General features: G+C 47.1%; 1 protein-coding gene across 9 annotated transcripts in view; it reads right to left on the bottom strand.

Annotated features, from left to right (window-relative positions):
* DOCK9 (dedicator of cytokinesis 9) overlaps positions 1–15,372 on the bottom strand; it is a 1,255,128-nt gene that overhangs the window by 35,202 nt on the left and 1,204,554 nt on the right. For all 9 annotated transcript variants that reach the window (XM_086947866.1, XM_086947869.1, XM_086947867.1 and 6 more), the window contains one exon: positions 10,368–10,468. In XM_086947866.1, the coding sequence (XP_086803992.1) occupies positions 10,368–10,468 (101 nt within the window). The remainder of the gene's footprint in view (positions 1–10,367; positions 10,469–15,372) is intronic.

Here is a 15,372-nt window from a genome sequence, read left to right as displayed (position 1 = left end):
AGTGGGGGCCGGGCTCTGTGCTGCCTCAGAGGAGCAGTGGAGACTGCTGTCCCTGGGGCCCCCATCCTCTTTCTGGGACTGCCTCTGGCTCTGACTGAAGAGAAACAATGTATGTTGATACTTTGTTTCTCTTCAGTCAGAGGGAGGGGGCGAGGGGCTCCGAGCAGGCTGCACCTGCTTCAGACGCAGAGGGAGAGAGGCTTGCTTCAGCGCAGACCTCTCTCACAACTCTCAGAAGAGCTGAGGGGGCCGGGCCCCCTGGGGCCCCTTTCATTAATGGTAGAGAGTGAGGCCCCCCCGCACTGCGGGGGCTGCGTGGGCGTTTGTTACGCCCCTGTACATTACATCTAAATGAAGTAAAGATGGCACAACGTTTATTCACAAGATGGAATGATTAATATCTGTCTTGATTAAAGTTGCTTTGACGCAATAAATATTATGTTGGTTCCTGTAGTACGAGTTACTTACCCTCGGTAACGGTGTATCTGGTAGAGACGATTCTAGGCGCAGAGTCCTTCACGTAGAATTATCCCCTGGTGTGAGACTGGATCCGGAAACTTTTTGCCGCAGCATCCCAGCGTGCCGGGGGTGGGGCGACACATCGCGACTCCGCCCAGGCATCGTCCGCGTAAGTGACGTCAGTGAGGTCACATAAGCCCCACCCCGGCACACCTACGTCAGTTTTCTTTGGAGAACTTTTCCGCACCGCAATGCGGAGCCACTAGGCAAAACTGTGGGAGTATGGGAACAGTGTGCGAAAGAGTAGAAAAAAGGAATGGAGACAAGCAACACCATAAGGAGCAGTGCAAAAATGCAGTATCCAAAGGTAGGGGCAGAATAAAGAACAGAGCAGAATACTGAGCAGCCACCCTGCCAGTATGTAAACAGCCTTCCCCCCTCTCTCCCGGAGACAGGGAACATAAGAAAAGGCATGACACCAGCAGCAGGCCCACAACCCTCACCCGGAAAGAGGGAAGGGGAGCCCGCACCAAGATAGACAGGAACAACAACACTCCAAGCAACCCCAGCACAGAGGGAAACCATCCCCCAAGGAACAAGGGCAAGGCATGGCCAGATGACCCCAACACAGAGGACAGCAGAGGGGCTAGGACCCCTATCAGCAAGAGGAAGGGTGGGGAGGGCAGAGATTGAAGGCCACCCCCCCCCCCCCCAACTCTGGAGCAGCCAGAGTAGTGGGGCACAGCAGCACTATAACCCCATCTTCCAGAGAACCAAAGAGGAGGGAGGGATAGCAACAAGACAGGGCAACCCGTTAAGAGTGAAAGAATGCACTCACAGGAGACAGAGCCCCCCACCGGGAGGGGAGTGCCAAGACCAACACAGAACGGGGAGGAAGGGCGGGCCGTGAAGGAATCTGCGGCTAGAATCATCTCTACCAGATACATCGTTACCGAAGGTAAGTAACTCGTACATCTGATAGAGACTACTAGCCGCAGATTCCTTCATGTAGAATAGATACCCTAGCAATACCCACGGGGAAGGAGGGTCTGCCAAAGGACCCCACCAGCCAGGACAGGACAGAGCGTCCCACAGGGGACCAGACCTGCGGACCAGGAAAGTAACCTGGTCCCTTCCTGGCAAGAGGAGCCCCCACAAGCAGAACACCACCGACCCCAAGAGGGATGGAGGAAGAAGAAAGAAGACTGAAGAGGTCCTTACACTCATAACAGAGGAACCGAGGGCAAGGCCAGAGACGCCAAAGCACCCCTCACCCCTCCAAGGCAGCAAAGCTTCCATCCAAAGCCAGGAGGAGAAGCTTAGAGGGCCCAGGGAAACGAGGGAAAAGAAGGTGAGCCCAGCCCAGATGGAAGGCAACAGGCCAGCCAGAGCGACGCCAACAGACATAAGCCGTAAGAAGCAAGAAGAAACAACCCGGGGCCCCAGAAGACCGGACGGGCGACGCCTGACAAAGGAGAGCACAGAATCATCCCAGCCCTCAGGAGCAGGAAGTCGAGGAAATGCCCGGACACACCACCACGAGGGGCCGCGCAAACGACCTCAAGAAGCAATAGCAACATACATAAAAGCCATGGAGAACAGGCACCAAAAGACTACCATAACCCCCTAGCAGAGCGCAAGCTATATAACAGCTACCACTACCCAACATGGGGTACGTTAAGCCCAAGACATGGGAACCCTCTTTGGAAGAACTTCTGCAGCAGAGGAAAAACGAAAGAGCCACGGGGAAAAAAACCGCAGAAGGCTTGTCAGGCAGCCCAAGGGAAAAACAGAAGGCCTAATCTCAGGGCCAATTTTGTGCAGATAACACCAGCAAAACACACACAGTCACAAAGGGCCATCCAGCAGCCAACAACACCATAGTTCCAGCAAGGAGGACTCGAATGGCCAGAAAACACACTCCACAGCAAGGGCTACCGGCCCAAAAGAAGGTAAAGAACCAGCTCAACTCAGCAGTCACTGAGGAGGGGAAGGAGGAGGAGGAGGATAAGGCAGAGGAGGAGGAGGAGGACGGAGCCCTGTCAAGAACCTTTTCATGGCGGAGTCCGCCGGGGCATGGAACAACAGGCTGCCATCAAACAGAGGATCAATCAGCCATTCTCGAATGTTTTCAGGGAACACGCCGTCCCGAAGCCAAGCATGGCGACAGAGGGCGACTGAGGAAGCCATGGCCCGGCACCTCCGAGATGTCCAGAGCAGATCGGAGAATAAACGCCGCTAGCTCCCGGCCATCCAACGCATGATGCCGTAAGTCCACCTGAATAGTCTCCTGGGAAGCTGCGGACCCCAAGGACTCAGCCGAGTTCCACAAACAAAAGGAGGCCCTAGCCAACACACATAAGGTGTTAAGGGCCTGCAGGGCAGCGCTGGTCGAGGCGAACATGTTGAGCCCCCAAGAGTCCAGCCAGCGGGCCTCCCGGTATGGCGGAGTCAACTGTTGCGGCAAGGAAGGAAAAGCAGTCCGCAAAAGTGGGCCTAAGGCAGAGGGGTGGAGGGAAAGACATGCTGGGCCACGCAGCGCCAGAAGGTGCAGGTGCAAAAGGTGTTAGGGCGCCTCCAAGCCCTTATCAGGGAGGAAAGGAGCGAACCCTCAAAGGGAAGCAACAGCTCCCTCCCACCTGAGCCATGGTGGAGAACCTCCAAGAGATGGTCCGCCAGGAAATGAACAGCCGGGTCACCCATGCGCAGGATACCCACGGCCGTGGACACTGCATGAGCGATGGCCGCACCCGCCTCCGTAGGGCCCCGCAGTGGAGATAACAGCTCCTCCATGGGCAACGGCTGCAAACTAAGGCGCCATTCCCGAAGCCAAGCAGGGCGGGCAAAGGCCAGACCTGGAAGTCAGAAGGTACCGAAGAATGGGGAACCTGCTGCTCCTCCGGAGAACACCTCGGCCTCGGAAATGGCGGGGAGCCGCCCCTCGAGGGCGCCGGCGAAAAAGACACCACGCGGTGGCCTGTCTCCGGGGAGGATAACACCAGTAGGCACCCAACCTCCGGACAAGAGGGAGCATCCAAAGACGAATCCGCGGCACCGTGTGGAGCCATAGAGTCTGCCGCCTGAGGCAGGACGCCAACACCATCCGACGCCGAGGGAGACGCCGGATAGGACTCCTTCAAGTCACACCGCACTGGGGACCGGAGTAGAGCTGAAGTGGCCAAGGGGCGGCGCCGGAACTACGCCGACTCAACCTCCACCACGACAGCCACCTGCATGGAGGAACGAGCGGGACCGGGGGAGTGACATGAAGCCCTCCGCCACCCTCGGCCCGGTGACCCATGCGGCAGCGCCAGGGACGATTCAAACTCCGACTCGCCCTCTGACGAGGCAGCCGCCTGTGGGGAGAGATTAGAGGGGCCTAGAGGGGGACGAGGAGTCCCCGCCCAACCTTGACCAAGAGCAGGACGAGGCGGGCCCTCCGACACCAGTGAGGCCCGCAAAGCAGCCACGTATGTCTCCATCTAGACTCTCGACGCCCCCTCACCGGGAAACGGTGGATAGGAGGACGACACGCGGGGCCGCTTCACCCGTGGAGAGCCCCCACCCCTGCCAGGCCGAACACCGGCCCCCGGAGACAAACTGCAACACTTACCCACTGGGGAGCGACGCTCTTGCGACATCGGAGAAGGGTGAGCACGACTACAACTGCCGTTTTGGAAGCCGTCTTCATCCGGCGCTCCTGCCGCGATTTCGGCTTCAACTGTTGGCATGCCTCACAATCAGTGGTGCCGTAATCTTCCCCTAAACACCACATACAAATGAGGTGAGGGTGCGTCGCAGACATAAGACGCCCACATGACGTGCAAGTCTTGAAGCCTCAAGGCATTCGCACACGGTTCCACCATAAATAGTCACAATGATGGAAGAAAAAAGGGCCCAAAACAGGCCCGAGCAAAGACCGGATCCGCGTTGCACGCGGAAAAGGAAAAAACTGACGTAGGCGGGGTGGAACTTATGTGACCTCGCCGACGTCCCGTACCCGGACGACGCCTGGGCAGAGTCGCCTGGTGTTGCCCCGTCCCCGGCTCGCAGCGATGCTGTGGCAAAAAGCTTCCGGATCCAGTCTCACGCCTGGGGATAATTCTACGTGAAGGAATCTGCGGTTAGTAGTCTCTATCGGATATTCTATATACTTTGTCTATGATACATATAAACATCGCAGTTTCCTTCATTAAGAAAACTGAATTCCTCTTTATTACTTTTTATGGAATAAGAAAAAAAATTGGTCATCTATATCTAAACTAAAATTAACAAACATGAGAAAAAAGCACATTTTCCAGATTTGCCATTTTATCATGAAGCCTTTAATCTAAAGCAATCAATGATTTTTTTTTTTTTTAATATTTTTATTGTTGCATCAAGTTCACCATTTCATGGTCTTATTCAGCATGTTATCATTATTACAATATATTTGTATGGCGACACTTACAGTAAATATCAAACATTGCAGTTTTCCTTTTTGTTTTTTTAATTAGTATAACTTTTTCGAACTCCCTAGCACTTACAGATCATACAAATTATTCTCGTTCTGGCAATGTCTCAGTGTCGTAGTCCATTGTGGTTTCTCTATCTGTCATCATTCCTTCCTCTTGATTGCGTGTGCAGTGTATTATGAAGTCAAGTTCCGCATCCCACCCTGTGAGTATGTGATCAGTGTCTCATCGTGTTCAAAAACAAATGTGATGTTCAATACTTAGCTTGGGTGTACCTCAACTGGAATGCCTGCCACTGTGGAAGCATACTCAAAGTGAGTCTTGGCGCATGTTTCAAACTCCTCTAGTATCGAGTTCCAATCCAGTGAAATGTACGTTTTTCTGAGGCCCCTGCGTTCCTCCCTTTGTAATTCCAACCCTTCCGCTTTCCCCCACCTCATCACCTCTCCCTTCCATGTCTCGATATCTAGCGGTCTGGTTGATTTCCATTTCATTGCTATCGATCTTTTTGCCAACAACAGTGCTAGATCCACAAATCCAGTAGCTACACTCCATTTCTTTTCCTTGTGACCTAGTCCCAAGATGCCGTGCAATACTGACATATATGGCCTACCCGGGGCGATTACAGCTAAAATCTCATGGATCGTTATCCAGTAATACCCTATCTTGGGGCAGTCCCAGAACATATGTAAGAGTCCTGCGTCGTCCAAGTTACATCTGGGGCACTTGTCTGCCGCTTCTGGGAACATTGCATGCAGTCTGTGGGGAGTTAAATATGCTCTATGGACTATCATTATCTGGATAAATTTGAACTTAGGATAGTGCGACACTTTTATCGGGAACTTCAGGACCTTTTCCCATTACTTGTTGCTGAGACCTCTACCTACGTCTCCTTCCCAACGTGCGCGGAGGGGCTGCAATCATACCGCTTTGTCTGTTCTAATACCGTTGGTAAGCCACTTCGTCAAGTGACTACCCGTCCCCATCAGATATTGCATAGTGAGTAGTGTGTTCGTGACCGGTTCTACGCCGTCTCGTGCCCAGTGCATGGTTATGTAATGTGTTATATGCGGGTGTATTAAATACAACGTCCGTGGGGTATGGTGTAAGCGGGTAAAGTCCGCATTCGTTAGAAGGCTGCCCTCCGAAAAAAAAATCCCCTATGTGCATAACTCCTGCATCCTGCCATGGCCGCAGTTTTTGTTCTTTTAGCGTTCTGGACCCTAGGGGGATTCCCAACAGTGGTATTGTGGGTGCGTATGATGAATGTCTATTAGTATATTTGACCGCTGTCCTCAATTGTTTAATTGCAAGCCTAAGCAGAGGTGGGGCAGAGTCTGGTATCCTGGCGTTCAGAAGTAACAACCGGTGTATATTGCCTCTATTCCGGTCAGCCTCTGTCATATTCAGTTCGTGGAGGTAACGGCCTGCTAGCCAGTAGGCCAGCCACTGGAGCTGGCATGCATATCCATAGGCAATCAGGTCCGGTACCCCCATACCGCCTCTGTCCGTCGGTAGTTGTAACTTAGCTAGGCTTATGCGTCGTCTGCCCGTAACCCATACTAGTTCCATCAGTAACGTGTTCAGATTTTTTAAAAAGGTCATGGGTACCAGTATTGGTAGGTTTGTAATATAGTATATCAGTCTGGGTAGTACCACCATCTTTGAGATCGCTACCCTACCCGCCACCGATAGTGGTAGTGTGTTCCAGAAGTGTACTTGCGTCCTCAGTGTGTTGGGGGCTTTACCTAAATTGCCCTCCAGTAGATCATGCGCGTGTCTGTATATCAGTATACATAGATATTTGAAGGTGATGGGTGCTACTTGGAATCTGTATGGTGTAAATTGTATGTGCGAGTCTTCTAGTGACCTATGAAAACAGTACCCGTATGATTTGGCTTCATTGATTGTGAGGCCCGATAGTCCTCGGAAATCGCTGAAAATCTCCGGCAGTGGAGTTAGTTGGCTTGTTATGTCTTTGAGAAATAGTAATATGTCATCCGCGTAAGCTGAGATGACATGATGAGCAGTAAGTCTGGTTATCCCTGTTGTAACTGCTAGAGTTCGCACCTTTATTAACACCTTGGCTGCTAGGGGGTTTTCCCCTCCTGCGCTGGATATGCATGATCCCCATTGTTCATGACAAGGTCAACTCGTCAAACGCACAGCGCAGGTAACACCTATGACGAGCTGACCTTGTCATGAGCATGGAAGGGGTTAATAGAGTCTCTAGGGCGAGTATAAAGAGCAAGGGCGATAGTGGGCAGCCCTGCTGTGTACCCTTTGCTATTGTAAACTGTTCAGATATACATTTGTTGGTTCGGACATGTGCTGTGGGTTTGTGGTACAGTAAGTTCACCCATGCTATGTATTCTGGTGGTATGCCGAATTTGCCCATTACCGTGAACATGTAGTCTCACCTCAGGGAGTCACAGGCCTGTCTGAGGTCCAGGGATATACACCCCTCAGTGCTCTCCCCCATGTCATCTTGTGTCATCAGCTGACTCTGTCTCCTCAGGTTAAGTGCGGTACTCCTACCCGGTACAAAGCTGTATTGGTCCGGGTGTATCAGGTTTGTGATGCATTGTGAGAGTTGGGTTGCCAATATTTTACTGAGGATTTTATAATCCGTATTTAGCAGGGACAGGGGCCTGTAGTTGTCTAGCTATAAAGCGTCCCTGCCTGGCTTGGTAAGGCGTTGCCTCCTAGAGTTTCCCTGTAGAGCGTATGTAAACGGGGAGCTAGAATGTCAATATACGTCAGATAAAACTCAGCCGGTAGGACGTCCGACCCGGGTGCTTTGTTCCGTGGTAGTGCCTTTATGGCCTGCCTGATTTCCATAAACGTTATGGGCTTTGATAGATCGTTTCGTTGTGTAGGGGTTAGTTGTGGTATGCATATGTCCGATAAGAAGGACTCCAAGTCCTGTTCTGAAAGCAGGGTGTGTGGGCAATACAGGTCAGTGTAGTAATTTTTGAACGTGTTATTTATATCCAATTGAGTCCGTATTATCGTCCCATTTTGGTCTTTCACCTCCGTTATAGGAGCGCTCTCTGGGGCGTTGCGTGTTAGCCGCGCCAGTAGTGGGCCCGCCCTGTCAGCCTGCGTGTGTTGCCTGTTTGTGTAAAGCAATCAATGGTAATCCTTTGTGCAACATTAGGGTTGATATTGAAAAAACTTGTATTAATCCTTTCCCTTTTAAAGAATATGCTTTTTTCTCAACAATAACGAAAAATAAATTCTATGTCTTCACCAATTCACCAATTCTCAAATATGTTTGTAGGCTATTAATGTCCTCATTATGTCCAGATATTAAATAGAACAATCATTTTCTTAAATCAACTATCTGGCACAATATTAGGACCAGGTTTTGTTTAGTCTACTTTGAGTTACAGTTGCCTTGTCTACTGTCATGTTTTCTCTTTTTCCTGTTGTTCTTATCTACTGCTATAAAGAAGTGCATTATATGGGTTATGTACAAGCAACTTACTTCAGTAATATGCTTGCAAGAAATGATATTCACAGAAAACTCAAAGTGTATCTGATGTTTATGTCCGCATACAAATTACTAATCAGGTCCATGTACAAACAACTATTTATAGAACAAAAACATATTTCCCTGAAGACAGACCAAAGTCAATAATTGAAATACTTTGGGAACAGAATAGAGATATTTATGGGTTTATCAATGTATGGAACAAGATTTACTTGAAACTAAATAAGTCATCTTATGCTGCATATACAACTCAAGCTTTATTTTTTGTGTACAATAGGCTCATGATAAGACCAGTTGTACTATGTAAAAGTAACCTTGAATTATATAGGACTCGTTCATGTAATAGTGATGTTGCTGATTTAAAATGTGCTTTTTACATACCCATATATATTTCATTTTTTGTCAAAGGGTTTGGAATCACAAATAAACATTTTGAAACTAATAAGTTTACCAATATACTTGTAGGCTGTCTTTCAGATGATTGGGTCCATTACGTCTTTAAGGTTAACAGAACAGATATTTTAATAGAAGTCACTTTTCAGCAAATTACAAACAAAATGGAAATATGCTATGAATGTTTCATTTCAGGTACTGTAGTTCAGGTTTTGCTGTAATCACAGACCTACTAGAGAGTATGCCTCACCCATTTTGCTAGCTGGTAAAAGAGAATTTATATGGTCTTATTAATATTTATGTATTGCAAAATACAAACCAAGTAAGGGCAGAGAGTACCTCAGCTGCAGGCACAAATCTAATTTATTAACTGTATATTATATATATATATATATATATAGGGACATTTTATAATGATTGTTTACACAACATATGTGTATTGTTATAATTTTCTATCAGTTTAATATCTGAGGAATAATTAATATGAGCCTTTGTTATACAGATGTATGACCTTTATAAAACCATCCTCGCCACCTTTCCTTTTACATTCCTCCTCATTTTTATTTCTCCTCCTGCTCCGTTTCTTCTATTCTATTTTGAATATTAGAAATTCCCTAATATTTTTTTTACTATTGCTCTTTTGTATAGATAGAGATTTCTTTTTATTTGTGTAAAATATTACTTAAGTACAATAGTGCATATTTATATATCTAGTATACCTAACAGGTTTAACCCATAATATTCTTTAAAACTGAAAACAAAAAAAAGAGAAATAAAAAATTCATACCCATGAGATGCTCTAGCATTTGTACTGATTTGCTTGATTTGGTGCTTACAACGAAAATGGGGAAGTATTTGTTCAAGCAGCTATCTAGGATTAAGCTATGTCATTACATGTGTCAAACACAGCACAAGAACTTAACACTAGCACATCACTACTTGCTGATTTCGGTTGATGACTTTTATACACGCACTAAAATCGAGTGACAATATTTTAGTACCTTTGCATATGAAATGTTATGGTGAATAAGCCTCAGTGTCAATGCATGTTTACCAAAGCCTTCTATCACCATCCCTGTCCCCAATGCTACATACAGGAGCTCATGACAAACTGTGCTTACTCACTGCTGAATCCTTGCTTTACTTCATATTATCAACTCTCTCGTGTCTATGGTATTTCAACCTTGGGTTTCTCTATTCAGTGTTGAAATAAATCATCGCTCTCAGCACTTGCAAGTAACATAGAATAGATATCTACCACTATGAAACAGCACTTCATAGGAGCTAAACATTTACCTATATCATATAGTTTACATGACTTTTGCATTTGAACAACATGTGACCTTATCTGTCAACCTTCCATTCGCCATCAGTCTACTCTTTTTCTTACCTGTAAGAGTAACACATTTTGCCTTCAACTAATTTGGTTGTAAAGAGGCATTTGCTTGTGACAAGGATTAGCCCAAAGGCTTCCTTATGGTCTCTCAAGGAAGACTTTGGAAACTGTGACAATATTCAACATAAATTCACCACTGAAATGCTTTTTGACATTCATACTACATTACCTAAAAACTTCTTTTAGTTGCTTCACTTTGTTGTCAGGATATTTCTTGGGATTGGCATCATCGAGAAAAGTCCTTGCATATGATAACGGACCAGCATTAACCTGAAAGGAATATTCAAAGTTATTAAAGTTAGTAAGAGAAGTTAAACATGCACACAAAAGAACATATTAAATTCTTCAAATGTACAGTATCACAGTAAAAGTTCATTCTGTTGCTAATTATAGAGCAAATCAACATATTTGTGAATCACTTGCAAAGAACAGAATAATGAAAAATATATCTCTTTATGGCACCAAAATGTTGTCTCATCAATTTGGACTGGTCACCCTTTCGACATATCAGAATACGTCTCTTTGTACTGATCCTTTTGATTAGTTGGTGGCATACAATCAACCAATCAGAACAGCAGTGGCCCAAACTACCCATAAATCATGAGCTGGCCAACAATTACTTATCAGTCTGTGGAACACAGCAGAGTATTGCCTCTGTTCTCACTTTACTTTTTTAATGGATAATAAGTGAAAATCGACCACAAAAAAATATTTGCCATGGGATATACACAGAGTGAACTGAAGGAAAAAAATCCAGGCTTTTACAGAATTTTTCAGAAAAGGGAGAAGTTATTCAATATTTATGGTCACGATGAGGAGAATAATGTGATTTTTAATCATGGATAGTTCATTAATCCTGCACTGTATTATTTTCTCTACCCGTACATCTGCACTGCCCTCCCCAGCCTCAGGTGGTAGACTGAATGTAGTCAACTATTGCTGCTCAATCTCCATACATGGAGGTATAGATTACACAAGGATCGGGTGCAGATACCCCAGAGGCAGTCACCCAATAGGAAACCAGATGTTCATGCTCAGAACCTCCAGCTACCACACTATCCTAGCCTAATCCAGAAGCACCAGCACAACTTGGGCCCTGACTTTCTTCAGAACTTGGGACAGTGGAGAAAGGGGCAGAAAGGAATATAGGAGTCCAATGATCCACTTTAACCTGAATGCGTCTCATAGAGAAAGCGTTCTTGGGAACTCCCAACTCACACGTTTTGACATTGTGCATTCTCAACAGTTGCTAAAAGATTCAGCCTTACCTCTCCCCACTGTTGGAAGATGCCCTGTGCCACCTCTGGATGCAACCACCATATGTGATCCACCAGGTACCACCTGCCGAGCTCATCTGACCTTGCATTTCCAGATCCCCCCAAGTGTTTCACAATCAGAGAGATGCCCTGACCCTCGAGCCAACTCCAAAGGCACAGCACCTCTTGACACAGGATGTCAGTCTTCCCTGCTTGCTGTAGTACCAATATTGTGGTAGTGTTGTCTGTGAGAACCTACATCAGTCTACAATTGATGGGCAGCAGGAAGACCTTCAATGCCAGACAGAGGGATGACTCACAGCTCCAACAGATTTATTGTGCGCCAAGTTTCCTCTGGAGACCAGTACTGTCTGACCTTCACACCTCTGCATCCTAGTAGGGCTCCTAATTCACCACCATCAGCTCTGGGTGGTGAAGGGAGAGGGGTTTACAGTTGGTCAAGTTGCAGTTGAGTAGCTATTACTACTCCAAAATCAGGGATTCATTAAATGGAAGTATAGATGGTTCAGACAAGGCTGGTCCTGTGTTGAAAATCTCAGTAAGGACGCATTGACTTCAACAGAAAGCAGGTGTAGTGTCTAAACACAATTGCAAATTAAGCCCTCTCCTCCCCTGGGGCACCAACTGGGAAACTCAACCCTGTATCGGGGCAAGTGCCATACCTCCTGTAGTGTCATATGAGTTAGCACGGACAGATCCAGTGTGGCTCCTAATGGGACTGCACAGAACTGTGACGTAAAAGTTAGTGCGTAGTGAAGTGAATGCAGGTTTAGAATGTTGAGTTTGCGGTTATAATCAGACGAATAAGGACGCGTTATACTAAGCTCTGTGTGTGGCGTTTTCATTGGCGAGTACCCAGGCTGGGGAGGACGCACCAACTGGTGACAAGCTAGGGGATAAGTAACCCAAAGATGGACAGTGCTCTCCCAGAGAGTTTGCCATGTTCCTGCAAATTGCTTGTGTGTGCCACGTGCGCCTCAGTCAAAGTGCAGAATCAACGCTGTGTGGAGTCAAAGCACAACTCCAGCCAGTATAAAGCATTTGGAGATCACAAAAGCTTCACTGAGAAGTCTACACATCTTTGTCCAAGAACCTGCCGGGAAGGCCGTAAAAAGTGGTACTGTGCTACTACACAACCAAAAGCTATACATCATACGGAGTGATAACGCTAAAGGTGGATGCAACCAGGTTTTGAAAGAGCAGCAACTAGGGACAGCAAATTGCAAGATAACGTTGCGATCAGAAGTGCTGCGACATAGAGATCAACAAGGTGTCAGACAGTACAAAGAGACGCCCAAAAGAGAAGTGATCCAGATACAAGAAATGGTCATCTGCTTACCAGAAACAAATACGGAGAGTCATCATACCGCAGCTCTGGGTGAAGAAGTGCCCTCGTTGTGTTGGCGGAGCCATGCATACCCGAAGTGGCACAACAACAATGCTGCCAGGTGACAGCTCAGAACAACTCCGAAGGTCTCCAGGAAAGTGAAGGGCTCCCATGGAGAACAAGGGGGAAGTCAAGGTTCCACTGGCTGTTCCGGATGACCCAGTGGCCAGCACCGGTACATAGAGATGGCATGGATGAAGCAGGTCCTAATGGACTGGCGATAGTGTCGGAGAGATGTCTCAAAAAAGGTTACAATGCTGCCGCCTTCTTGAAACCACCACCATTCGATACCACCAAAAAGCAAAATATTGGCGACAGATGAACTGCTTGGACAGAGAAATTTGATGATTTCATTAAGGCAATAGAAGCAGATAACAAGAAGATTATCAATTACCTTAAGAATCTTGCTGGTGAAGGTGTAAAGAAGTCAAAGACAATGAAGGGAGCTGATGGAATAACATACTGTCAAATCAAAGCCGCCTTAAATCTCAGAATTAATCCAATGCCAAATGTAGACTGTGAGATCTACATTTCAGTCAAGAATGACAAAAGTTGGTGAGACAATCAATGAATTTGAGGAGAGACTGGATACGCTCACCAAAAAACTGTTAATTAAAATGGATTTAATGTGCATTCAGGCATCATGATGATGATTACCACAAGAGGTTCAACAGCATGGCACCCACAATCTATGGTGTCCAGCCCGGCCCACAAAATGTATTTTAACTCGCGTTGCCCTTCCAGAACCGTATGCGCAAATGTATTTCGAAAGTCCTCCAGAAAGGTCCTTCCCCCCATAATCCAGAAGAATAAGTTACTTATCTTCTGTAATGCCTTATCGCACAAGTTACTACTTGTGTAACGATATATCTGTTAGAGACATTTTCTTAGTGATAGATTCCTTACCTTAGAATATCCCCGGGTGTCAGACTGGATCCGGAAAGCTTTGCTAGCAGTACCCCTGCACGTTAGTAGGTGGCGTTGTGCGGCTCCGCGTCCGCCGCTGGCGTCGTATGCGCCGAGATGACGTCACAGAGACTACTTAGGCTCCACACATGCACGTTGATGTCAGTTCTGTACATGACTTACCTCGCCAGGAACGCAGAGCCATGCAAGAAACCGACCACTGGTGCCATGAAACTAGGGCCCTGAAAGGGATGTCCTTAACCCTTGTAATCAGTTTGCAGAACGAGGAGGATGGGTGGGGCGGTATGGAATCTATCACTAACTAATGTCTCTTACAGATATATTGTTACACAAGTAGTAACTTGTGCATCTGAAAGAGACACGTTAGTGATAGATTCCTTACCTTAGAATAGATACCCCAGCAATACCAACCCCGGTGGTGGGTCTGCGAAAAAGATTACACCAGGAAGTCACGTAGAACAGAACAGCCAAAGAAGCTGTCTCTCCGGACTTGACTGTCAAGGCAGTAATGCTTGGTAAACATGTGCAGCGAGGCCCACGTAGCTGCCTGACAAATGTCCGGCAAGGGAACGCCGCGTCCCAAGGCAGTAGTGGCTGCAGTTGCCCTGGTTAAATGGGCACGCAGCCCCACAGGAGGCTCCTTCTGAGCCAACAAGTAACAGGCCTTGAAGCAGAGAACGACCCACCGAGAGAGGGTCCGTTTGTGCACAGCCCGACCTTTTTTGGCACCCACGTAGCCAACAAAGAGCTGGTCATCCACCCAGAACTGTTGTTTGCGGCTCAGGTAGAAGGAGAGTGCAAGCTTTGGGTCCAGACGGTGGAGCCTCTCTTCCTCTTTGGAAGGATGCAGAGGCGAAAAGAAGGTGGGTAAAGTGATGGTCTGGCCGATGTGGAAGGGCGTGACAACCTTTGGCAAGAAAGAAGGAAGGGTCCTCAGAACCACCTTGTCCGGATGAACAGAAAGGTGGTTTAGAATAAGAGCCTGGAGCTCACTCACTCTTCTGGCAGAGGTGATAGCTACCATCTTGGACATCACTTACCTTGCAATCCGCTATATTCCAGAGTAGAGAGTTGAGGGTGCAGTTTTTCAATTTTTATAATCCGGGACCCATAGATGGAAAAAATGGCGCTCTCAGTGAATTAGACGAAAAACTTACACATGAGGCTGAGCTAAAGAAGGGGGGGGGGTTCCAATGACAATAGTACTGGGCGACTTTAATTGTCACCTCTGCCCAGTTCTGCTTCAGGACCATCCATATTGGGACGCTTGCCCCTTTAATGAGGGGCCTCATTGGGAACATAATCAGGAGGGCACACAATTAAATGCAATGATAGAAGCCCATTCATTAGCACATACGATGGACCTAATAACCCCAGAGGTAGAGGGGACATACGTACCAACTTTCAAAGGCAGAGGGAGTTCTACCATAATAGACTACATACTAATATCCTCTTTTGCCAAAAATAGAATTGTGATGGCTAAAACTAAATGGAGCCCCTTTAGTGACCATAACCCTCTCGTTCTGGAAATAAGACACACCTGTGGGGCGGGCAAACCCAAAGGGGGGGGGGAAATTAGCCTC

Source organism: Lissotriton vulgaris (assembly GCF_964263255.1).
Source record: "Lissotriton vulgaris chromosome 8 unlocalized genomic scaffold, aLisVul1.2 SUPER_8_unloc_1, whole genome shotgun sequence".
NCBI lineage: Eukaryota > Metazoa > Chordata > Amphibia > Caudata > Salamandridae > Lissotriton > Lissotriton vulgaris.
The sequence above is the reverse complement of the archived record's forward strand: the minus strand, read 5'-3'. Positions and strand labels throughout refer to the sequence as shown.